This window comes from Corythoichthys intestinalis, chromosome 14 (assembly GCF_030265065.1).
Source record: "Corythoichthys intestinalis isolate RoL2023-P3 chromosome 14, ASM3026506v1, whole genome shotgun sequence".
Classification (NCBI taxonomy): domain Eukaryota; kingdom Metazoa; phylum Chordata; class Actinopteri; order Syngnathiformes; family Syngnathidae; genus Corythoichthys; species Corythoichthys intestinalis.
In genome coordinates this window covers 791,172-817,127 of record NC_080408.1, presented here as the reverse complement: position 1 = coordinate 817,127, position 25,956 = coordinate 791,172, and the positions used below count along the sequence as shown (strand labels likewise).

Below are 25,956 nucleotides of genomic sequence, written 5' to 3'. Positions count from 1 at the left end.
TCCGGTATCGATATCGGATCGGGATCGCAATATTTGGCCTTGGTATTACTTGGTATCGGATCGAATCCAAAATCACTGGTATCGCCCATCCCTAGTTATTATTGACATAAACAATGGCGAGCTACTAGTTTATTTTTTGATTGAAAATTAAAAAAAAAAAAAAAAAATGAAATAAAGCAAAAACATTAAGAGGGGTTTTAATATAAAATTTCTATAACTTGTACTAATATTTATCTTTTAAGAACTAAAAGTCTTTCTATCCATGGATCGCTTTAAGAGAATGTTAATAATGTTAATGCCATCGTGTTGATTTATTGTTATAATAAACAAATACAGTACTTATGTACCGTATGTTGAATGTATATATCCGTCTTGTGTCTTATCTTTCCATTCCAACAATAATTTACAGAAAAATATGGCATACTTTATAGATGGTTTGAATTACGATTAATTAATTTTTAAGCTGTAATTAACTCGATTCAAAATTTTAATCGTTTGACAGCCCTAGTTATTATTAGTTATTATTTATTAGTTAATAGTTTATTAGTAATAGACATCCAATCCATTTTAAGTGGGAGACTGGCAGCCAATGACCTTTTTTTTTTGCCAACCCTCCCAATTCAAATGGATTGGACTGCTGTGGGCGTCAATGGAAGCCAATGATTTAAAAAAAAAAAAAAACATTCTGATCAACATGCTCTTAGTTGCAGAAACAAACAATGTGTACCATTTACAAATTTGGGGAGGACAAAAAATGAGTGATTTTAAAGTCCTAAATTCAACTGGTTTTATGAGACTTTTTTTTTTCTTTCTCCCCCAAAAACTTGCTTCACTTCTCACGTTCCATTGAAATATCTTGTCAGACAATGCTTGTTTTCTGATCCGTCTCCAGATATGCGTGATCAAGAGGGAACTGGTGAAACTCAAAAACATACGCGAGACCAATAAAGAAAAAAGGCAACTAGGAAACGACTGCCTGAAAAATGTCAAAAAGGAGCTGGAAGTCACAGAGGTAAGTCCCCCCTCCCCCATGAAAATGCTGCATTTTGTGGGAATCGACTCAACAATTGTTGCACGCAGGCTCTTTGCGCGGCAAAAGATAGAGAAGCCACGTTGGAGAATGACTTCGCCGCCGTTGCCGAGAGAGAAAAAGGCCGTCTGCTGCAAGAGAATATCAAGATGGAAAACGATATTCTCAATTTGGCTGAAAAGTCCAAATATTTTGAGGTGAAACACAAAAAAATCTTTATTTGTCCATGAGAGGGCGCACAAATGAGGTTTTTTTTTTTTTTCTTCATTTTTTTTTCTTTCTTGTAATAGAACAGCGGTCTCAAACCTGCGGCCCGGGGGCCAATTGTGGCTCACGGGCCGATATTTTGCGCCCCCGACTGTAGTATTTGTGTTGCCTGAGATGAGCAATTAAAAAAAAACAAACAATTATAATGGATTCAAATAAATGAATGAATTAATTGAAGAATCAATTTTGGGAAAAAAATAATAAAATAAAAAAAACAAAAGAAAATCCATGAGTAATAACATAATATATAAAAAACTTTAAATCAACACTGGGTAACTTTTCAACCTTTAAAAAAAAAAATCATAACATTTGCGATGATATGTCGACTGACAACTAGTTGAATGACATGTTATTCACCGGATAGTCGTGTTTTCAGTGGTAGGTCCGATGTTCAGGAATAGGCTTGGGTTTTGTTTGGGTTTTACAATAGCAGTTACTATTCGGTAGTTTTAAAAACAATCTTAAAGAGTATGTCATGCCCTGGGAAAATGTTAATATTCCATCATTTATCCATAAACGCATGCCTTTTGTATTCATATCATGCCACTTCGTGTAATTACACACAAGAAAATGAGAGAAATTTGGCTCGATTGTCAAGCTAAAACGACCGGCGCCCGAGATCTGGCAGATTGTGTGCGTGACGTCACTACAAGTGAAGAGAGTGCCACCGGCCACTAGGGGGGTCTGCGTCAATGTAATTCCTTCTAGTGAGGGGAGAATTAGGGGTGTTTTGAGCTGTTTATGCTGATGCATTGTCTTCGTCCTGCACATATTCCAGGTTCCCTCATGAAGAAACACCCCTCGTTGTCAATAAAAGAGAATTCAGAATTGACAGGGGGGGGTGTGTCTTCAACAAGAAAAAGGCTCAGTGCTTTAATACTGAATGGCGGTGATGATGGCAGACAATTTCGTTTCTAGTTTCAGCGACGAATCCGACGTAACGAATGTTCATCTAATGGTGACGAGGAGAGTTACCAAGCTTTAATCGGTGTTTTAGGTTACCAATTTGAGCCCAAACCAACGCCAATGCAGCGTAATGAAACGGTCATTGAGGGGAGCAATGACACTGATGAAACATCGGCAGCAGATCGTGTGGGAAACACCAATGATTTGTTTTGCATTTCTTTTTGTGAAGCTGGTACACCGTGACTGCAAAATAAAGGAATGCATAGAATAATGATCATTTATTGCGCTATCATAGCTTTTCGCTCTGCCAACAGACACAAATATGAATGGGATCAGAGGATTTGTTCTATATATTTTACGAGCGATAATTTATACATGTGTCCAGTCCTGTATCCAATGCGTGATATTTTTTTATCATAAAAGAGTACTCACTCTGGCCATTTCGAGCTTGACTGCTCCCCTCCTTTGCTTAGCCTTAGCCTCCTTTGCCAGTCATCGTCCTCTTTCTTGATATCTCGGGTTTCACTTGTCCATAGTTCGAGAAGCTTTCAGGTGGAAACTGCGCACCATAGAAAACCGTGCCGGAGGCTGCGTCGAGAAAATTAGCCCTCTTTGCACGGACGAACTTTACCCATTGTCTGCATAGTCCAGCTTTTTTTTTCGCGTTCAGGAACTCATGGATACTATATTCCGATAAATAGCTATTTGTGCACCACATAGCACAGCAGTTTTGAACCATTCTAGTGATGTTTTGGTCAAACAAACCCGAACGCTACTCTCTCATCGATAAAAAACAATGGCACCTGGCTCCGCCTCGACTTTCATTCACTTGTCGTGACGTCCCCGCCCCATTCGGCTGTTTCCGGAACACTTTCGGAAATGTTCGTCATTTTCGATCTATTTTCGATAATTGCTCATTAATGTGATTGATTTTTTTGTTAACTTTATCAATATATGTTATCTTGGCACATAACGGTTCTATTGATGTCCCACACCACACCCCCTTTTGCCGCTACATACCCTTTAAACTAATACATAAAAAAAAAACTCACAAACTTAGTCAAACAAGTATGTGTGCGATGTTATGGACTGAAGGCTTCCCTCTACAGGCTCCCTATAACCAACAAGCAGCAACAATTTCACACTGCCCTCTACTGGCCACATCTGAAATATATTTCTAAAAAGAGTTAATCAGCCCGGACATTAAATTAAAAAAAAAAAGCAGGTTCCAAGTATCGATAGATACTGGCCCATTCTACTTAGCGACTAAATTTCAAGACCATCGGTTGACCTTTGACAGAGGAAAAGGACTTCAAAGTGACTGTACACAAGAAAAAACAACCTTACTGGCAATTTGACAAAAAAAAAAAAGAAAACCTGTAAAGCAACACTAGGTAACTTTTCAACCTTTATAAAATGTCTCACAACATTTGTGATATGGCGATTGACAACTAGTTGAATGACACCTCTTTATATCTTGAGGGGGTGTGTATCACGTTCACGGCACTAATCAACTTTGAGGAGGGTGGCAGGAACCTCGCCACCCAAAAAAACTACAAATATACTGACTGTTTCACTGCACTACCCTCTCTCCCCTTTGACGCCGAGGTGGCAAAATCCACAACCCTCGTTGCCCTGACAACAGTAACTCCCGAATCATCCTGTCCAATCCACAAACAGACAATAACCCTAAACATCGCCCAAACCTCTCCCCACAGCCCGCCTCGCGAGAGCCTTCAAAAAGACTGTTTGATTAATCGTAGTCATTTTTCTCAGGAACCTTTTGTTGACTTGTGATATGTTGACCTTGGATCCTCGCCTGGGTCCCTCTGTGCTCTATGATAGCTGTTGACGAATAAATTGTCAACTTGTACTTCGTAGCCTTTTTCCAGCTTTCAAAATAGAGTCTGTACAAGGGGTTAAGACTTAGGTTGAACGCACGGAGTTTGGCCTTTTGGCCAGGTTGTTGGGTTCTCGCTGGCAGGATTCCGGCCATCTGGCTAAAAGGTCAGATTCCTTCAGCAGGTGTGGGCTGGTCCTCATGTGAAACTCAGTCTTCCTTATAGAAAAACATTACCACTTTTGTCCACCGGCGTCGCTAAAATCAACCAAAACCGAAAAGTTACCTAGTGTTGCTTTTCTAAAAAATGGGGGGGAAAAATTATGTAAATTGTAAAAAATTAAAACAAAAACAAAAGTCCATGACTAATAAAATGTATAAATATCTTCCAATAAAATGAATTACTTGAAGGATCAATTTGGGGGAAAAAATCTATTATTAGTCATTAAAAAAATAATTTTAAAAAAAACAATGAGAAATAAAATATATATTTAATCAAAATTGGAAAACATTAGTTATATAAATAGTAAAAGGTAAATAAAATACACAAAAATTCCATGAACAACAAAATGTAGAAATAGAATTAATTAAAATGTAAAAAATAGTAAGCGATTAAAAAAAAAAACCACCCAAAAATCCATGAATCATATATTTTTAAAATTTTCTAATGATTGAATTAAAAAAAAAAGAAAAAAAAAAAGACATAAGTGTGTAGTGTGCTGTGGGAATTTTAGTGATTCATTTTTACTTTTGATTTATAAATCTTTTGTGACCTCACAGAGCTTGGTCCGCCATTGACGGCAATAGACGTCCAATCCATTTCAAATGATTGGACATCTATTGCCGTCAAAAGGGATTTTCAACATCCATCTCCCTCTTTTACTAGCAACCATAACGACATACATTCTGAGTTCATTTGACTGAGAAAACAAAACTGGAACATTTTTCGCTCCTTGTACTCAGAACAACATCACGAAGGCCAAAGAGAAGCTGGAGAAGTTTTGTGCGCAAATGAACTGGGACCAGAAAGCCTTGGACACTTTTTTGGAGGAATCGGCCATCAAAGACGAGGACACCATGGCCATCATCAAGTATACGCATCAGGATGAGAAGAGGATCAAGGTCAGTACGGCAAATATTTCTTTCTGAACGCTGAAGGCTCGTCCACACTTTCAAACGCAGTCGCTGACCATGGCCATCGAGAGGATGACGGTAGAAGGCGGCAAAAAGCGCAAAATACTGGACAAAGAAATGACCGAAACTTTGGCGGCGCAGGTGAGCTCCGTTTACGTCGGGATGTAGAAAGGTCGCGTTTGGCCGCTTGAAATACGAGCGTAAATTGTTCTCAGATCGCTTTGGACAAGACGACGGACACTTTACAGCAGGCTCACGTGGAAACGGAGCAGATCATCCGCCAGTGGGAAAACACCATCCAGCAGATGAAGCAAAGAGATCAAGACATGCATCAGTGTGCTCTGGTGAGCAAGCGACAGCACAGGGAACTCTAGTCTAACATCTGGAATTAGGCCATTGCATCAATAAATTTCCCCTTTTTTTCCTCCAAAAAGAAAATCAGTATTTCAGCAGATTATTCCATTTTCTTTCTTTATGTATTTTGGGCTGACAGCACAACTAGGCCGGCGGCCGTACCAATCAAAACTTCCTATATTCCTATGGAGGTAGATTTCTGTCTTTATTATTCAATAAGAAAAAAAAAGTTGCTTCAATCAAATAAAAAGTTGCTTCGATCAAAATATAGATTTTCAATCGAAAAAAAAAGCCACTTCAATAAAATAAAATAAGTGTTTGAATGCAAAAATAAATTTGAAACTCCAAAACATATATTTGAAAACTATTTTTCTTTGATTTATTTTATATATATTTTTTATTTAAGTCAATTTTTTTTTTGATTGAAACACCATTTTTGATTGAAGTCCTGTAATTTTGCGTTTGGACCACATTTTGGCTAGGGCATTTGTGTCTTTATTATTCAATCAAAAAATAAGTTGCTTCAAACAAAAAATATATATATTCAAAAGAAAAATCACTTCAATCAAAAATGAAAAAAAATTCAAGCGTAGAAAAAAAGGTTTGAATGTGAAAAAATATTTGAGACTCAGAAATTCGCATTCGAACACTTTATTTTTCATTCAAACTGTTTTCTTTGATTGAAGCAATCCTTTTTGTGTTTGAGCCATATTAGGGGTAGAACATTTGTGTCTAAATCAATCGCAATAAAAGTTGCTTTAATCAAAAAACTATTTTTAATCAAAGAAAAAAATCATTTGCAAAAATATTTTGTTTTGAAAATATATTTTTTTATTTGAAATATACATATTTTTGATTGAAGTGTCACTTTTTTGAAAAGCAAAAATTTTAAATTCTTTTTTTTGTTTAAAGTGGAAAAAGTTTTGAACGCACTTTTTTTTTTTGAAGTGGAAAAAGTTTTGAAGGCACTTTTTTTTCGATTGAATCATTTTGACACAAAGATTCAACATCAACGCTGGATCCGGTGTGTTTGAGTGGCAGGTGACTACGCCAATGGCATAAAAGTATGAGCTAGGACATTTTTTGTCTTTATTGTTCAATCAAAAAAGAAGTTGCTTAAAAAAAAACAACATATTTTCAAAAAGAAAAATCACTTCAATCAAAAAAAGAAAAATTTCAATCATGGAAAAAGTTTTTGAATGTGAAAAAATATTTGAGATTGAAAAATTTGCATTTGAACACTTAATTTTTCATCGAAAAAGTTTTGATTGAAGCAATCCTTTTTGTGTTTGGGCTGTATTATGGGTAGGACATTAGTGTCTAAATCACTTAATCTCCAAAAAGTTGCTTCAATAAAAAAAATATATTTTCAATCAACGACAAAAATCATTTGAAAAATAAAATTTCCCTCACCTTATTTTTTTTTTGGGGGGGGGGGGGGGGGGGGTTATATGCAAATCAAATGACCGTCTAAGTTGCTAGTCACAGGATCTGTTCGAAAAATAATTTTGACACATTATAAAAATATATTTTTTGTTCATTTCATTCATTTTTGTTGCAGTTTTATTGCTTTACAACTTATATATATATACACACACACACGTATATATATATACATATATGTATATATATACATATATACGTATATATGTATGTATGTATATATATATACATACATGAAAGTCAATTATAATGCAATGACACTTTTCGTCCAACGGGGGGGGCCTGGCCCACCTTAAAATCCGCTTATGGTATTAACCTCTTGTCACTCGGCCTTGTCTCTCTGACACTTTTGTCTCTCTCCATGCAGAAATTGGCCCAGACGAACCAGACCATCCGAGAAAGGGATGAGACTTTGTCAGAGTTGATGAGCTTGCAAGACTCTCAAATGAACGACAACAAGGAGAAAGAGAAGAAGTTGGCCGCCTCCAATCGTCAAGCCGCCAAACTGCGACTGCATCTCAAGCAGGAGGAGAAGAATTTGTTCGAGATGCAGGAGGAGGTCCATCTTTTCTTTAATCCAAAAATCTTCCTATCCGCTGTAGAGCCGACCCGGATCCGTTTTTTGGTCACTTTTTAAGCCATTATGGAGCAAGTGACTCTTTTCGATCACCTAAAAAAAAACCTTCACTTTCATATTATTCATGAATAATCAATGCCATTTCTGGGGAAACTGCAGGAATGCTTTTGTACTGATCCCGTAGATCACTTCCTGTAGATTTTGTGGCATTTCTGGGTCACTTGGTGCTGATTTGGGGCCATTTCTAGGCGACTTCCTCTTGATTTGTTCAAAAGAAAATCGTGGATTATTTCCTTGTATTTCAATGAGAGCCGGAGAAAAGGTTCGTCATGTTTCTTGTCATTTTTCTGCAGCTAAAAACTTGCAAAGCTTTACTGGATCGAACAACCACCAGCGTTCATTCCACCAGGTCCCACATCCAAAGGCTGAGGGAAGACATCCAAAACAACAATGACAAGTAAGCCAACAAGGAATCCAATTGATAACAAAATTCCAGTGTTGCGTTACTTAATGAAAGCTGTAACATTTTCACCTTCTGCAACGGCCATGTACGAGCGTTTTTTAGGATTCATTGTCCAAGTGAAAAAACATACCAATAAATATCGATCGTGTCTTATTGATCACGTCCACACCATAAGCGGAGTTTAAGGGGGAGCCAGGCCCCCCCTCGGTGGACGAAAAGTGTCATTGCAATAATTGACTTTTCTATATATAAAAGTTGTAAAGCAATAAAGCAAACAACAAAAATTAATGAAATGAACAAAAAAAGATTTTTAGAATGGCTCAAAATGAATTTTCGAACAGATCATGTGACTAGACTGTCATTTACTTTGCATATTATTAAACATAGAGGAGGCCAATTTTATTTTTCAAATGATTTTTTTCTTTGTTTGAAAATATTTTTTTGATTGAAGCAACTTTTTAGGGGATTGAATGATTTAGACACAAATGTCCCATAAATTCCATAATATGGCCCAAACGTAAAAAGGATTGCTAAAATCCAAGAAAACTTTTTAAATTAAAAATTAAGTGTTCAAATGCAAATATTTGAGTTTCAAATATTTGTTCGCATTCAAAAACTTTCTATTATTGAAATTTGTCTTTTTTTGATTCAAGTGATTTTTTGTTTGAAAATACAGTGCCCTCCATAATTATTGGCACCCCTGAAAAAGATGTGTTTTTTAGCTTCTGATAATTTTTTAAAATTCAAATAATATGGGACCTTAATGGAAAAAAAGAGAAAAGTCCAACCTTCAATACAAGTGCATTCATTCAGTGGGGAAAAAATCCCACATAAAGAAAAAAATATTTGACATCAAATAATGTGTGTGACAATTATTAGCACCCCTGGTGTTAATACTTTGTACAACCCCCTTTTGCCAACAAAACAAGGTCTGGGGGACTGAGATGTTCATGGGAGGAGCTTGAGTTGGTGTCTGATGAACCATTTCTGTGTAGATTTGGCCATATGTTTAGGGTCATTGTCTTGCTGAAAGACCCAGTGACGACCCATCTTCAGCTTTCGGGCAACAGATTTTGATTGAAAATGTCCTGGTATTTCAAAGCATTCATGATGCCATGCACCCTAACAAGGTTCCCTGGGCCTTTGGAAGTGAAACAGCCCCACAGCATCACTGACCACCCTCATACCCTCAAGGCCACTGAGTGAAGTCTGCCTAAACTATAGTTAAATGAATGTGTTAGACTAATGCAAACAATTATATGGTGTGTGCGAGAACGGTACCTATTCCCTTCATTAGTCAGAAGTTATCCTAATTATAAATAAGGGAAACATAAATGTGCACAATCCTTCTAACTGGCGAAAAGCAAATGAACTGAGGCGAGGGCCCGCCAGGCTTATTAAGCTATGTTTCTTCCAGACTGATTCAAACGGGAGCCCAAAACAACGCCCTTGAGGCCAAGCTAAAATCGGTGACCCGGAATGCCTTGACCGAAAAGGAAAAAGCTGCCCAGATGGAAGTTTTTCTCAAGGAGGAAGAACAAGCCATCAAGGTGATCCCGCGACGTTCGGTTCAGGTCCGGGCGGAGCGGCTTTACAACACGCGCTTGTTTTTTTAGGAGCTAGACAACCAACTCCGCGAACGCAGCAAGGAGCTGGTCCGCTGCCAGCAGAACGGGGAAGACTACAAGAGAAAAGAGAAGAATTTTATGGCGCACATCATACGCAGCAAATGCACCATCAACACCTTGGAATGCCAGCTCAGGAAACAGGAGGAATACTTGGTCAAACAGATGATGATCATGAATGAAAAGGTAAGCGCCGACTTCCTCGGAGAAGCCCATCCCTTTCCAGCGGGAGGGTTTTGGTATTATGCGGCTTGCTAAAATACAATGTAAGTAAAATTTCCACAGTACTGAAATGATAAAATTAGGGCTGTCAAAATTATCGCGTTAACAGGCGGTAATTAATTTTTTAAATTAATCAGGTTAAAATATTTGACGCAATTAACGCACATGCCCCGCTCAAACAGATTAAAATGACAGCACAGTGCAATGCTTACTTGTTACTTGTGTTTTTTGGAGTTTTGACGCCCTCTGCTGGCGCTTGGGTGCGACTGATTTTATGGGCTTAATGTCAAGTTCAAAAATAGACCCTTAGGTAGACATATGTAAAATTACCCAAAAATAAGGAGAGAAGACACTGTTTTCTTGGCCAAGGAGAGCAAAAGAGGGACTAGCCAGAGAAATGCTAGCTTACGCTGTATAGTCCCCAAAATTGATCTAAGGAAAAACCCTCCTTGCTATTTTTATTTAGGGGTTTGTCCTAACACAGAAAGGGTGCCGCCCTGAGGGAGGGGAGAGCAAGCTGGAGACACCCATGTGATTTTGGTTGGCTATGTGTGAGCATGTAGGTGGAACTAACTAAATACACGTATGTAAGCAAAGGCACATGTAAACAACGGTCAAAATGACCCAGACACTTCAGTTATGCAACGCTGCGGCCATGGAAGATGTCCTCGAATGGAAAATTGTCCTCGAAGGTCTAAACGAAAGTCCAGACGCCAGGTGCTGAAGATGTCTCTGAAGGTCTAGTTACGCAATGATGCGGCCATGAAGCAAGGCGGTTGTCATCCCGACCCTCTTTACTCTTTGTAACACTTAAACAAGCAAGCAATAATCATTTACTGGTTATATCAATAAGAGAAAAATATGGCAATATGTATCATTTATGGTATATATGAGCACAAGCAAATATTCAATCAATCAAGCAAATATTTAATCAATCAACCCTCGATAATTACCTCAACACTTAAGCACCCATGAGCATTGTGTAATTATTGTCATTAACAATGGCGGGCTACTAGTTTATTTTTTGATTGAAAATTTTACAAATTTTATTAAAACGAAAACATTAAGAGGGGATTTAATATGAAATTTCTATAACTTGTACTAACATTTATCTTTTAAGAAATACAAGTCTTTCTATCCATGGATCGCTTTAAGAGAATGTTAATAATGTTAATGCCATCTTGTTGATTTACTGTTATGATAAACAAATACAGTACTTATGTATCGTATGTTGAATGTATATATCCATCTTGTGTCTTATCTTTCCATTCCAACAATAATTTACAGAAAAATATGGCATATTTTATAGATGGTTTGAATTGCCATTAATTACGATTAATTCCTTTTTAAGCTGTAATTAACTCGATTAAAAATTATAATGGTTTGACAGCCCTAGATAAAATATGTGACTTCCCCCCACCCCTCCACCCTCCGTATTAGGACTCCCAGTTGATCATTTTAGATAAAAAACTAGCACGACTGCAAGGCGTGGTGGGCGATTCGGACGAAAAGATCGAGATGGAACTGAAGATCACGGAGCTGCTGAATTCTTTGGAGGAGACCAAGAAGACGTCCAGTAAGATGCTGGTCAAAATCAAGGAGTCCGAGGTAGGTCGGACGGCAGATCTGGAATCACACAGCCGTCTTCACGACATTTGGTCTCCGGCAGGAGGACATTCGCTATTTGAAGAAAGAGAAGGACGATTCGGCAAGTCAGAAGGAAGAGCTGTACAACAAAGTAGCGGAGCTCAAACTCATCAATAACAACATGGAGAAAGAGCTGAAGCGGCTTCGGTTGAAGAAACAGGTGATCTCCCTTTACGATGGCTGCCGCCGCGAGAAGGGTGGGAGAACATGGGAGTGGCGAACGAACGAACGGACGGACGGCCGTTCATTCGCCACTGTTTTCCGAAATTTCCAGGTTCGCGGTGAATCAGTCACAGGCACACTTTTGGTCAATAGACAATGTTTATTGATTAGAAAATGCAAAATAAATGAGATTTATTGATTACAATCCCACAAGAGCAAGCAACAAGCATCAAAAACAAGCATAACAAGGGTAACGATGACGCTAGATTGAGTTCGTCAATCCCAGAATCCCCGCGCTACCGTTACAGCACAACCAAGTGTCCCTTAGCAATGAAAATCGCTTACCGTGACGAATGAGCGGGAACCAACACTCCGGTAAGGCAGCGAAGGAACAAAGCCAGGCGATCCCTACGTGACCCACTGGCGGACTTCACTGGACGCCCGGAAATGCCTGGTTTTTGTTGGAACGCGCCACACGGGGGCGGAGACGGCCCTGTCCAATGACAAAGCTACCTTTGGTTCAGCCCCTCGAAAAAGGGGCTTTTCTTTGCGTGGTTCCCAGGTTGCGCCGTCCGGTAGCAGATGTTGTGTTCCCACGGTAAATATTATGAGTGCAAAACAAATCTCGTGAGATTCCCTCCTAAGTATGGAACCCAGACGTGTAAGAAACAATCAAAACAAGTTATCTCGTGAGATTCCCTCCTAACTATGAAACTCAAGGTAAAAACCAATAGAAGTTGTTACAATCTAGGTCACAGAAGCAATCATACATCACAAAGGCATAATGTAATATTTTCCCCCATCAGCCACTCCCAGTCTAAATGGATTGGAAGTCAACGGCACTCAAACACGATCATTCACAGCCAGCGGAAATGAATTGGATGTCAATGGTGGGCAATGAGTTCATGACTATGAAATAATGATAATAAATCAACTTGAAAGGGCGCTACGACCAGTGTTGTTAATAACGGTGTTAGAATATAACGGCGTTATTTTCTTCAGTAGTGAATAATCTAATGAATTACTTTTCTCATCTTAGCAACGCCGTTATAGTTACTGAGGCAGGAAAGGCATGCGTTACTATGTTGGTTGACTGACGCGAGAAAAGTCTGAGAAAGACGAACACACGGAGACGAGAGAGCAGAGCAGGAGTGGTGAGGAGGAAAGGGAGGGTGGCGCCGTTGCAAATGCGATGCTACTATGCTAGGTGGCTTCAATAATACCTGACTGTAGCCGATAGCCTAGAAACGACGCCAACATGACGCTTCGGTAGATATCGCAAATATACAGAAGTAGATGCAAGTGACAGACACGGCTGCGTTAGTAAACAGCCGCCATCTTAAAGCAGTAGATTTCTCAGGAAGGCTAAATGTTAGAGAAGCTTCCTAGCGAACCTAAGTAACTTTTTATCTAAAATGCTCCTAAATCGGCAAAATCTTGACTTAAATCTATCTTTAAATGATGAAATACAGTGCCCTCCATAATGATTGGCACCCCTGGTTAAGATGTGTTTTTTAGCTTCTAATATTTTTTTTTAATTCAAATAATATGGGACCTTAATGGAAAAAAAGAGAAAAATCCAACCTTCAAAACAAGTGCATTCATTCAGTGGGGAAAAAAATCCCACATAAAGAAACAATTATTTGACATCAAATAATGTGTGTCACAATTATTAGCACCCCTGGTGTTAATAGTTTGTACAACCCCCTTTTGCCAACAAAACAAGGTCCGGGGACTGAGATGGCCATGGGAGGAGCTTGATTTTGTGTCTGGTGAACCATTTCTGTGTACATTTGGCCATATGTTTAGGCTCATTGTCTTGCTGAAAGACCCAGTGACGACCCATCTTCAGCTTTCGGGCAACAGATTTTGATTGAAAATGTCCTGGTATTTCAAAGCATTCATGATGCCATGCACCCTAACAAGGTTCCCAGGGCCTTTAGAAGCGAAACAGCCCCACAGCATCACTGACCCACCCCCATACTTCACAGTGGGTATGAGGTGCTTTTCAGCATGCGCCTCTTTCGTGGCACGCCAGACCCACTTAGAGTGTTTGTTGCCAAAAATCTCAATCTTGGTCTCATCTGACCAAAGCACACGGGACCGTGTGTATTTTTGTGTGATTCTCGTGGATAAATGCTTAAATTCTTTATAGATATGGATGTAAAACGGTCTCGTTCTTGGTTTAAAGCAAAAAAAAAACAAAAAAAACAACAACATGCAATTAGCATTTACCGTATTGGCCTGAATATAAGACGGTCTTGATTATAAGACGACCCCCTCTTTTTCAAGGCTCAACAGAAAATAATTACAGTACATCTGAAACAAATAATTATAACAATAAATATGAGAGAAAAAGCATGTTATTTTGCCTCCTTCAAATCTTAATATCTGAACTTTTAAATATGTAAAGTGCGATCACATTCGTAAATGAATGGCTTCTGGTTGTAAAAATGTAAATAAGCCAATCTATTGTGATAAAACAACAAAATTGCAATATCTGCATTAACCATCAAAGTGAAGTCTAACTGTAACTGTCGTCTTGAAACAAATCCAAATATGGAAAAACATTGCAACAAACTGGTTAAACTAAAAAGAGTAGCTGAGATCTTTCATGACAGAACATCGCTTCAATGATATCTGGTGCCATCTAGCGTCGTGAATGGATATAATGTCTCGACCGCGAATATAAGACGACTCCCACTTTTTCAGTGTTATTTCAATGCAAAAAACACCGTCTTATATTCGGGCCAATACGGTATTTTATGTAAATATGTCGAAGTACAATGCTAGTCTGTTAGTGAATGTAGCTAGCGGCCATCTGATGTAAACTGAGCTTTTCTGGTGAAATTTCTTGTGAATAAATGTTTAAATCTCTGAATTCTTTATAGACAAGGACATAAAACAGTCTCGATTCTTGGTTAAAAGCAAAAAAACTGTCCAGTTAGGATTTATTTTACGTAAATATTGCGAATTATGATGCCAATGCAGTAGCGGTTAATTTCTCCCATGGATTTTTTTTCACAACGTTTCAAAATGCATGCATGCTACGAAAAATATAATGACCTTGAATCCTCGAACAAATCACTCCTGAGACAGTTTGTACAGCTTTCGTACTTTTTCAACCTAAATCTGGCGTTGGATCGCTGCATGTGTTTGAGAATAACTGCGACCGACTGAAGCGGAGTGTGGGACGGCCCCCTACTTGAAGGTGTGGCGCAGTGTCTAGGGAATGTGTCCCGTCAATATTATTATAAAGTCTATGCAAGAAAACTAGAGGAGCATTCTGAGAAAGAAGCTTAAGCAAGCAAATTCAAAGCATCACCCTTGTTGGTAGAGTGGGCGTTCCATTTAAGTAGGGAACAAGGCATGGCCAAATTCCTTTCTGACCTCTGTGACCTTTGACCTCATCACCAGGGGTGAAAGTGGGCCGGAACAGTCCGGAACGCCCTTCCGGTTTAAAATTTGGGGGCGGAACGGTGCTTTGATCACGAAAATATGATGGCAACTGTCAAACCTCCACGTTAACAAAAAAAAAAAATTGGCTGCCACACACGCATCTCCAAGAAGAAAACAATCTACTAACGTTAGATTTACATACACAAGTGTTAACACCAAGCCTAATAAATTATATTGGTGATTAGGTAGATGGTTATGGAGTTGAGATGTGACAGATTTTTCAGGAATTTTGGAGATGAAGGGTAGATTGGAAATGGGGCAAAAGTTTTTTTAAATTGGTGGGTTTCTAAAGAATGGAAGCAGTTTTAAGAGCCTAGCAGATATGATAAGGAATATGTCAAACATCTCTCCATTTGTTCTTGAGTTATGGTGAAATTCCTTTCTTTTCCTGCCAGTTTGATCATAATTTTTTAATCCCAATTGCTTTCATGAGGCCAAAATCCTTTTGATATCCCGTGATCAGGAACATATTGTCGAGCAGAACATCTCTAAGCTTGAGGTCAAGCGGAAGAGGGATCTCCTCTTTAACAAGGCCAACAGCGTGGTGTCCTTGGAGAAAAGGCAACTCAATGTGAAGAAAGCCATCCAGGAAAGGCAAGAGGAGATCAGGGTCTACACTCAAATGCTCAACCAGCAACTGAAAACCACCGACCAGGAGAGACAGAGAGTCAAGTAAGATTTTTTTTCCCCATCATTTTGTGTGGCCTGCAAAAGTTCAGCCAATTTGATAACATCGATGTCAGATTTCTGTTGTACACAAATGTTTTTGTGTTTTCCCCCCATTTTAACAAAACATAGAAATCAAAATTTCCTTCGGTTTTTATATATTTTTTTAATTTAAACCAAACAAAAAAATTACATTTCCCTCCCGCCTTTTAATTATAAAATTGTAAAATGAAAAATAAATACTGTATATGAAAAGACAACATTTAGGTTTTATTTTTTCTTTTATGATAATAATAAAAAAATATTTATTGTTTAACACCTTTTTTTGTCATTAGGAGGCCCGCTAAAATCAAATTGATGAAAAATTCCATTGAAGAATACTTAACGGCTTTTATTTCTTACAAAGGAAATAAAAATAAAGACAATATAAACTGTACATTTTTTTTATCCATCTAAAATATAGAAATAAATATAAAAAAGGAGAATATTTCCTTTTCTATAATTACATTTAGACAAATATATATACAGAAGTATGAAAAAGTATCTGAACCTTTTTGGAATTTCTCGCATTTCTGCATAAAATCACTATCAAATGTGATCTGATCTTTGTCAAACCACACAGATGAAAAAAACAGTGTCTGCTTTAACTAAAACCACCCAAGCAGTTATAGGTTTACATATTTTAATGGGGATTGTATGCAAACAATGACAGAAGGGGGAAAATAAGTAAGTGAACCATCACATTCAATTTTTTTTATACAAATCAACAATCCTTTATCGCAGGTCTTCAGTAAGGTCTCTTGACCAAGCCATGATGCACATCAGACAATGCTTGACAGTTCTTACCAGGTGTGCGTTTTCTAGTGGGCAGGGCAACTTTAAACCCACTCATCAGTGATTGAGGACACACCTGACTTAAAATGTTTGGTAAAAATTGGTTTCAATTGCTCTTTAAGTCTCCTTAGGCAGAGGGTTCACTGACTTATTTTTCCTCCTTCTGTCATTGTTTCCATGCTATCCTCATTAAAATATGAAAACCTAAAAAAGTTTGGGTGGTTTTATTTCAAGTAGACACTGTTTTTACATCGCTGTGATTTTGACTAAGATCAGATCACATTTGATGTTGATTTTAAGCAGAAATGTGAGAAATTACAAAAGCTTCAGATACTTTTTCATACCACTTTATACACAACTGCGATTGGCTGGCAACCGATTCAGGGTGTACCCCGCCTACTGCCCATAGTTATCCGGGATTGACTCCAGTGCTCCCACGACCCTTGTGAGGATAAGTAGCTCGGAAAATGAATGCATTCATAAATATACACAAATAAAAAAGAGAATATTTACGGTTTCCCACTTTTTGGGGCAAATTAAAATGAGGAAAAAAAAGATTTAGAAGCTCAAAAAAGGATTTTGACAATTTAAAGGTCAACAAACACTTTATTAACTATCAAGATTCATTTCATATCGATGACATTTAGGGTGACAGTCCTAGTTGACCTGCCTTTGACGGAGCTAGACCTTCATTCCCAAATCCAAACGGATAGGACGTCGAGCGCCGTCAATGGGTTGGCCTTAACTAAAGTCATTTGTTTTCCATCTCAGCCAGGAACTGAATATAAAGTTACATAAGGTGGAAGCCACAAAGAAACATTACGAGGTGGTGACCTTTACCATGGCGGTCCAAGATGATGACGAGGACGCCGTCAAGTCTCAAGCTCACTATATTGCTAAGGTTAGAAATGGCATAAATACAGCGCTAGATGTGTCATCGTGAGCCCATTGTGTCAGTGTCCTTCCTAAATTTAACATGCTTGTCGGTGAGTACAGCGGTACCTCTACATACGAAGTTAATTGGTTCCAGGACTTGGTTTGTAAGTCGAAATGGTCGTATGTCGAGCAGGATTTTCCCATAAAAAGACATTGTAATTCGATGAATTTGTTCCCCAGCCCAAAACCCCATGCTAAATCCTTCATAAATACTGCAGGTACAATTGCACATAGCAAAACAAATCAATTATAAATACAAATCGGAATAAAAATAATAATACAAGGCCTGCAAGCAGAACTGAATGGACCCTCGCAGTTTGGCGCCACTCGGACAGCAAGCAGGTCAGGGTGGTGGCAGATCGTCCCCCTCTCATCATCTCATGAGAACCTAACTTGCTCGAAACTCGCCTCTTTTTTGGGGATTAGAAACATTCACACACCAAGAAGAAAAAAACCCTATTGAAGAGGGTCCTACAAAAAAGGAGGCGCTACTGAGCATATTCAAAATATAAACGAATCTTCTATTTGAGCCAATTTGACCAAGTTTGCCAAATTTCGTGGCTCTATAACAGGGGTTGCCCAAGTCCGGTCTTTGAGAGCCCCTATGCAGCTTCTTTTCCATGTCTCCTTCCTCCAACACACTTAAATCAAACGATCAGCTCATCAGCAAGCTCTGCAGGAGCATGATAATGATCCTGATTATTTGATTGAGGTGTGTTGAAGGAGGGAGGGAGACATGGAAAACAGGCTGGATAGGGGCTCTCGAAGGCTGGACTCGGGCACCCCTGCTCTATAAGCTGTCTAAATCCCTGAAAAAAATCGGACAAACATATCGACATGGCCCTTAAAATATAGTATTACAAAAAGTCTTGTAACTACCTGAAAAGAACTGGACATGTAAAAGTAAAATGAGTGCCTTTTTGTTGCCACTAGTTGGCGCTGCGGAGTTGATGCAAATGACCCCTACAGGACTCTCACCAAGCATGGGAAGTTAGCGCAGATATGTTGTATGTCTGCCAAGTTATGACTGTTCAAAATTTGTGGCGAGGCAAAATGGCGATGGTCATTTTCACTTTCCTGTTTTGGACCCCTCTGCTTCGAAAAAACCTCAATATTTTCAGGCACCTGAACACATGTCTTAAGACTCCCCTGAAACAGATTTGAGGTCAATTTTCTTTTTTCCCCTTGGAAGAGGAGCCTGTCTCGTCAAAAAGGCGGTTTCCTGTTCCCAGCAGTGTGTGGCCTAATGGGTAATATTTCAATGCAGTCGTGTTCAGGTGGGGATACCTTACATAATGCCAGATATGAAAAAAATGTAACATTGTAGAAAGGAGTTATTAGTCATTTACTGAATTTGGCGTCTTGCCAAAAAATGACTTTGGAACCCTGCCCAGGTCAGGCACGTGAATGAAAACTCACTATTTGTTTATAACTTATGATCATATCTCTCATGAACAGTCTTGCCAATTTTGAGGAGGATCAGGCTTACTCCCTCAATGCTAATATCTCAGATATGCACCCTGCAATGCAATTTAAATTTCACATTCAATCCCAAATACCCACTTTCCGTTTGAGTTTGGAATATGGGTGCAAGAGACTTTTTGGAGCAGTTTTGCAAAACGTATCGACTCCCCAAATTTCATCGCTCCAGGTTGAAAAAAACCTAATAGGAGAGGCCTTCTTGAAAAATTCAAGGTTGGCTACTGAGCCATTTTGTTATGTTTTTCGCAACGTTGCAAAATCATCGGAATTTACGCCAAGCCGCATGTATGTGCAAATTTTGGTGAGTTTTTATGCATGTTAAGGCCTCCAAATTGTCCATTTTCTTTTACCATGAAAAAAAATTTGCATTCCAATAGACCCTACTCACCAACGTCACAGAATGACGTGTCGCTGTATCCGGCCGCCATATTGTCCGTCATTGTTTCAATTTGTCGTGCAATTTATAGTGCAATTCATGGAAGCCCCGGTGCTTTCAGACGCTGTAAACTCATTGGATGCGTTGCATAAAAGGCGTTATGTGGAAAAGCTTCAGTCTATCCATTCGCCAGGTCCATATTTGATGTCTAAATCGATATTTTTCCACCCGCTGTCTTCGCCCTCTCTGCCTGACATCTGCTACCCTGATATCTATCTTGTCCTCACAAAATCAGCCTATTCTCACGAAACTTTGAAAAACTTTAAAAGCACTCTAAGCAACAGTGTAGCCCTTTACTTTCAATTTCCTAAAATGGCGACAATCAATTGAAAAAAAAAGTTGACTGCGATGGCCGACGCTTCAAGGATAGGTGGATATTGGACTATTTCTTCAATAAAATTGTGTCTGCCTCATTTGCAAAGAGACAGTCGCTGTTTACAAAGAGTTCGATGTGACGCGATAATGATATCACCGAACAAGACACGCTGACATGTACGACAACATTACAGGGAAGATACGCAGCGAGAAATTATAGCAACTTGAAGCTTGTTTAACTTCACAGCAGCAGTATTTCGCAAGAGCCCGAGTGTCGAAAGAGAACGCCACAAAGACGAGACTGTTGAAATTATGAATTAAAAAAAATAATATTAAAGCAAATGTGACACACAGAAGGGCTTGCTGAAATTTGTTTAAATATATTGTTCTATGTAAATCAGCCAAGGTAGCCCCCCTGCATTTTTACCACACCAAATCTGGCCCCCTTTGCAAAAGGTTTGGACACACCTGTTTAACGGATGATACGTAGACGAGGCCAGCTTCTTTCACTTGGTACCAGCTAAATATTATTCAAAATGTAATGATGGTGGAAGAAAATTGCATCTTGAATTTGAAACTGTATGTTGTCGGCGATTAGCCTCGCAATGATCTTAATTGTGGTTGTCAGCCCAAAACCCTCTAAATATATATGAAATGCATCTTACCAGATATAAAATGACTACTACATAATCCGTGGTAATCGTTTGGAGCCCAGTTTTCTCGTCGAATTGCAGCAGTCCATCTTGCTCTCCTCTCCGGTTCGCTCGGAATACAGTAGAACTTCAAGTCTCTCTGTCTATCTTCTCTGTTATTGCAACCAACCGCCACACACGCCTTCACCATTTTGATTATTAATGTTAATGAGCAGAAAAACACGCGATAACAGGAGGAATTTACGTAGCGGTAATGCGTCACCACGACGAGTTGACGGACAATATGGCGCGGAAGCGTGGTTGTGACGTCATGTGAGTAGGGTCTATAGGGCTCTCGCGCCAGTTGGTGCTCGGGCCCTAACAATACAGGTAAAAATAATAACCAATTAATGTGATGAATCGCGATGTAATGTGGTTGTTGTGTTTTGCATGCTGTTCCTGAACTGACGAGAAAGTCAGAGAGGTGCGTTAGAGTGAGAAGCTTTCTATTTTCGTGTTCTGTTGGTGCTAGCGTTGGCTACGGCGGACGGTAGCCGTATTGTGTTGCACAAATTCTGAAATAATCGATTAAAAAGCTGGCGACTTCTTTGCCGATATTACAATGATAATATTTGTCACCTTAGCTTATTAGGACTGGCGAACGGAGGTCGGAGGAGGACCGTCAAGATCGTAGACATATTCCGAGCCAGTTTACTTTTGAATTTTTTCCATCATTTCCATCTTAATTTAATGGTAAGCGTCACCTTTTTCTTTTTTTCACCACCTGCACTAACCTTCTCGGGACCTATGCTGATTTCTCTCGTGAGAAAATCCGCCGTGCGGGAAAACAATGAACTTGCGATGCTGTTGTAAATCGTCAAACTTCGAGCATGTTGTCAAATGTCGAGACAAATGACGGCTGAAATTTGACTTGGGATGCCGAAAGGATCGTATGTCGAGGTACCACTGTATTTGGAAATTGCGCCAAAATTGGGAAAAAAATAGATCAGTTGCGGCGGCAACTTTTCTCGCCAACTATTTCTGACAGTCGCCGTGATTAATACACGAGTCTTTTCCACCAGGCGGCGCTGGAAAAGGCCGAACTCAAACAGCAAGGAGAGTGTCTCAATAACAAAATCCGCAAGGCCGAGCGGGAAAACAAAGCTCTGGAGAACACCACCTTGTTATTTCACATCAATAATACTGGTTTCAGCACAACCGTCTTCAAAGCTAAAGAAGCCAGTAAGTAAACCTTACAGACTGATGGACTGTGCAGTGAAAGGGCAAAACTAACCCTTTAATGACGCTAATGCGTTAGCGCCAGATTATCAAGAAAAATTAAAGCTGGAAAAGCAGATCGTCGTCGCCGAGGAGACGCTCGTGACCAAGAAGGAAATGGTCGAAAAGCTTCGTGAGTTCGTGCAGGTAGGCCAAGCCGCATTTGCTTTTCACTCTTTCTAGGGCCATCGTCATAATAGCCTACTATGAGTTCAACCCAGTGGAACTTTCCAGTGTTATTGGGGGTTCATTTTTCTATACAAAGGCCCCAAATCAACAGGGCGTGACCGAAATATACGGGAAGAAACCCCAAGGATTGTTTATTTTATTTATTTATTTATTTAATAGGGACAGTGCACATTAATTGACATCTAAAAGATGTAAACATGCCAGACTGTAGCAAAAAAAAAAAAGCTTATTTACATTCTTAGTCCTTAGACAGGTAACACAAAGACAAAAAGACGAAGGACAAAAGATTACAATAAAACAGTACAGTACAACAGATCACTGTTGTGAGTCACGGCACGTTTTTACATTGGAAAAAATCTCGTGGCACACCACAAACCAAATATGTTCCAAAATTGTTTTCTGTACTGTATATTTAGTGATCAAATAATTTCTCAGTATTTATACTTACTCAGTGTGAAACTTGAGCCTGTTTAGATGAACACAAAGCGGATATCCTGGCAGGAATTTTCTTCAACAGCTCTCAGTCGCTTTCTTTTTACCGTAATTTCCCGAATATAACGCGCACTTTTTTCTCCCTCAAAATCAACTTGTAAAATCATGGTGCGCATTATAAACGGGTACATGGATGGAGACAGAAATATATATAATGTATATATATATATATAAAAACAGATTTTTTTTTTTTTTTTTGACACGGCCACGTTGTGTTGAAGAAACGTATGCGGCGATCCGTTGCCGACCATTACGGTATGTGACGTCCCATTTTGTTTCGGTAGTACTTCACTCTGATCGGCCGAATGATTTCATCTGTGTTAAATTCTGCTTTTTTCACTCCTCATAAAGCACAGAAGTTAGTTTCTTGAACTCGTTTGCATTATTGCAGCTCCGCAACTCGGACCATAACAAACGTAACAACACAGACTTCCTGTGTGTGTCTGTCAACTATATCTGTCCCTCAGGAAACTCAAACCCAAATAACAATAGTTCCTATTTTTACTGTCGTGTCTGTTTTATCGATAAAGAATACACAAACTATCGATGAAAAAAAAAAAAAAAAACATCGTCATTGTGGTGTTTCCTGATTGTTGCCAAAAGTGTGTGGTCTTGAACGCTCCCTTATTGCAGGGCCAGTGCAGAGTGGAAAAGAGAATCATGTTTGCTCACAATGTGTCTCACGTGCTTTAAGTACATTTGTAACCGGTGGGTTTCGACTCTGCGTTGTATGTGTAGTTTGGAATGACGACGGGACTCAAGAGTGCGGCGTGACTTGCTTTTTATCTGATAACAGTCGGAAAAAGTCAATCCTCCCGTTAAACACAGCTTTAACAATGTGCCCCTATTCAAAATAAATAAAAAAAGAGATGCAATGCAATTTTTATACATGAGTGCATGCCTGGAAGTTACATTTTCCTACAAAACTCTCTGCAGCTAAACGGCACCTACCTCCCCTTTGACATCGACACAGAAAAGGGGAGAATGAATAAAGTGCACCCAACTTAAAGCAGCAGGTGTCGCGGTAATAACCGACATAGGGGAAACAAACAACATACAAACAAAAAGTTCCAACTTTGAAGGAGGATTGACGAAAATAAAATAGAAAATAAGATAACAATCAATTTGGTGTAATTATAAAATAGAAACATACAATATTTGCAAGTTTGATATACCCCTGTTACACACGACAGTCATTTTAGATCTCAATGTGCAAAATAACGCCTCATTATAATCTGTTGGGCAGAAAATGATGCGAATAGCCAGCAATCAGAGTAAGTTTAAAACATGTATTCATTCGTTTTTAAGCAAGCTTCCGGACTCTCGGGAGCAACATTTTATGAACTGAAACACAAGCAGGCTGCTCATCGACGACATGGACAGCGCATTTACGTGACAAAAATAAGGCAAGGTGATGCAAAAAAATCAAACCGCTGTGTACTACTGCCATCCACACGACAGCTCTGGATGCTAATTATCTCCATAATGTAACGAATCAGGTTATACTGTAGTGGGGGTATTTGCTTGCGTTCCTGAATGCACCGCGTGACTTACGAGGTGCGGCAGACAGCAGCCGAGTGTTGTACAAGTTCCCAAAATAAAGAATTGCAACTTTACTAATCGGGTGACACTTTTTAGACATTACAATAATATTGGAATAAGTTGGATCACACAATAGTTTACCGTGAAGATCTGCAAACATTTTTTCACATCACTCTCCGGTTTTGTCACTAGAGCAGGAGTGCTAGCTGTCACTAGCGAACTTAACACATGTACGCTACTCCTCTCATCCCATTTATGATGTTCATTTTGCTTTTGCTGCGCGTTATGTGAAATATCGACAGGGCTATCCTTCTTATTAATGTTACGTTCGGGTTCAAATTGGAAGGCCAGAACAGACGACATATATATATATATATATATATATATATATATATATATATATATATATATATATATATATATATATATATATATATATATATATATATATATATATATATATATATATATTAGGGCTGTCAAATGATTACAATTTTATATCGAGTTAATTACAGCTGAAAAATTAATTAATCGTAATTAATCGCAATTCAAACCATCTATAAAATATGCCATGTTTTTCTGTAAATTATTGTTGGAATGGAAAGATAAGACACAAGATGGATATATATATATATTCAACATGCGGTCCTCAAGAACTGTATTTGTTTATAATAACAATAAATCAACAAGATTGCATTAACATTATTAACATTCTGTTAAAGCGATCCATGGATAGAAAGACTTGTAGTTCTTAAAAGATAAATGTTAGTACAAGTTATAGAAATTTTATTTTAAAAGCCCTCTTAATGTTGTCGTTTTAATAAAATTTGCAAAATTTTCAATCAAAATAAATAAACTAGTAGCCCGCCATTTGTGCATTAATTGCGTCAAATATTTTAACGGGATTAATTAAAAAAAATTAATTACCACTCGTTAACGCGATAATTTTGAGAGCCCTAATATATACAGTATATATATATATACTGTATATATTAGGGCTGTCAAACGATTAAAATTTTTAATCGAGTTAATTACAGCTTAAAAATTAATTAATCATAATTAATCGCAATTAATCGCAATTCAAACCATCTATAAAATATGCCAAATAAATTTTGCTTTTGCTGCTCATTTTGTGAAATATCAACAGGGCTATCCTTGTCATAAATATTACGTTCGGGTTATAATTTGGAAGGGCAGAATCAACGACATGTTTACGTAGTTCATAAGTGACACTGTGGAAGTCCGGCAGCGAGCCCATATGATGTCACCGCGCTGCGACGTCAACAACAATAATGGCGACCTACTAATTTTTTACAAATTTTATTAAAACGAAAACATGAAGAGGGGTTTTAATATCAAATTAGTATAACTCGTACTAGCATTTATGTTCTAAGAACTACATGTCTTTCTATCCTTGGATCCCTTTAATATCGAGTAGCCACTTGGCCTATAAAGGTTAACTTCATTCATATTTCAAAATGAAGTCAAGGAATATTTCTTTTTCAGGAAATAAACAGCTCCCTGAAGAATCGACTCCAGGCCAAACAAGAATTGGAGAAAGAAGTAAGGGACATCATGGAGTTTAACGATTCTATCGACGAGATGCTGATTGCCGCCATCAAGTACAAACCTCACCTCAAGTCCACGCTGGAGCAACATTTTACTCAGGTTTGTCGGAAAGCCAGTTTTTTTCCCCCTCTGCGTTTTCTCGCTAACTTGTGCTCATTTCAGGCCAATCTGCATTTTCCTACTCGCTCCGGCACCGTTGCCACCGTTAGTAAAAGGTCCGCCATCGTCAGCACCTCTATCTCTGCCAGGTAAGATGCGACGAGAAGTTCCGACACACGATAGCGCACTCACGTCATTGAGCGTTGACGCTAATTTTGTTAGCTCATTAATAGATTTATCATTGTGTGTTAGCATGAAGCTAGTGGAAAACTGACTTTCTCTTTATTTTACCATTCGTTCATTGGCAGTGCCGGTGCCGGTGTAGGTACGCAATCCGCTCAGGTTGCACAATTTACT

At 38.7% G+C, this 25,956-nt stretch overlaps 1 protein-coding gene across 1 annotated transcript in view; it reads left to right on the top strand.

The window, feature by feature from the left end:
- The window catches only part of LOC130929894 (coiled-coil domain-containing protein 39-like), a 33,875-nt gene that overhangs the window by 7,317 nt on the left and 602 nt on the right, over nt 1-25,956 (top strand). Inside the window, exons 3-19 of the mRNA XM_057857514.1 lie at nt 893-1,012; nt 1,081-1,227; nt 5,007-5,165; nt 5,226-5,318; nt 5,393-5,521; nt 7,342-7,533; nt 7,905-8,008; nt 9,432-9,564; nt 9,631-9,825; nt 11,302-11,469; nt 11,531-11,668; nt 15,593-15,801; nt 17,401-17,530; nt 21,513-21,672; nt 21,749-21,855; nt 25,438-25,599; nt 25,663-25,748. Coding sequence (XP_057713497.1) covers nt 893-1,012; nt 1,081-1,227; nt 5,007-5,165; nt 5,226-5,318; nt 5,393-5,521; nt 7,342-7,533; nt 7,905-8,008; nt 9,432-9,564; nt 9,631-9,825; nt 11,302-11,469; nt 11,531-11,668; nt 15,593-15,801; nt 17,401-17,530; nt 21,513-21,672; nt 21,749-21,855; nt 25,438-25,599; nt 25,663-25,748 — 2,432 coding nt within the window. The remainder of the gene's footprint in view (nt 1-892; nt 1,013-1,080; nt 1,228-5,006; nt 5,166-5,225; nt 5,319-5,392; nt 5,522-7,341; nt 7,534-7,904; nt 8,009-9,431; nt 9,565-9,630; nt 9,826-11,301; nt 11,470-11,530; nt 11,669-15,592; nt 15,802-17,400; nt 17,531-21,512; nt 21,673-21,748; nt 21,856-25,437; nt 25,600-25,662; nt 25,749-25,956) is intronic.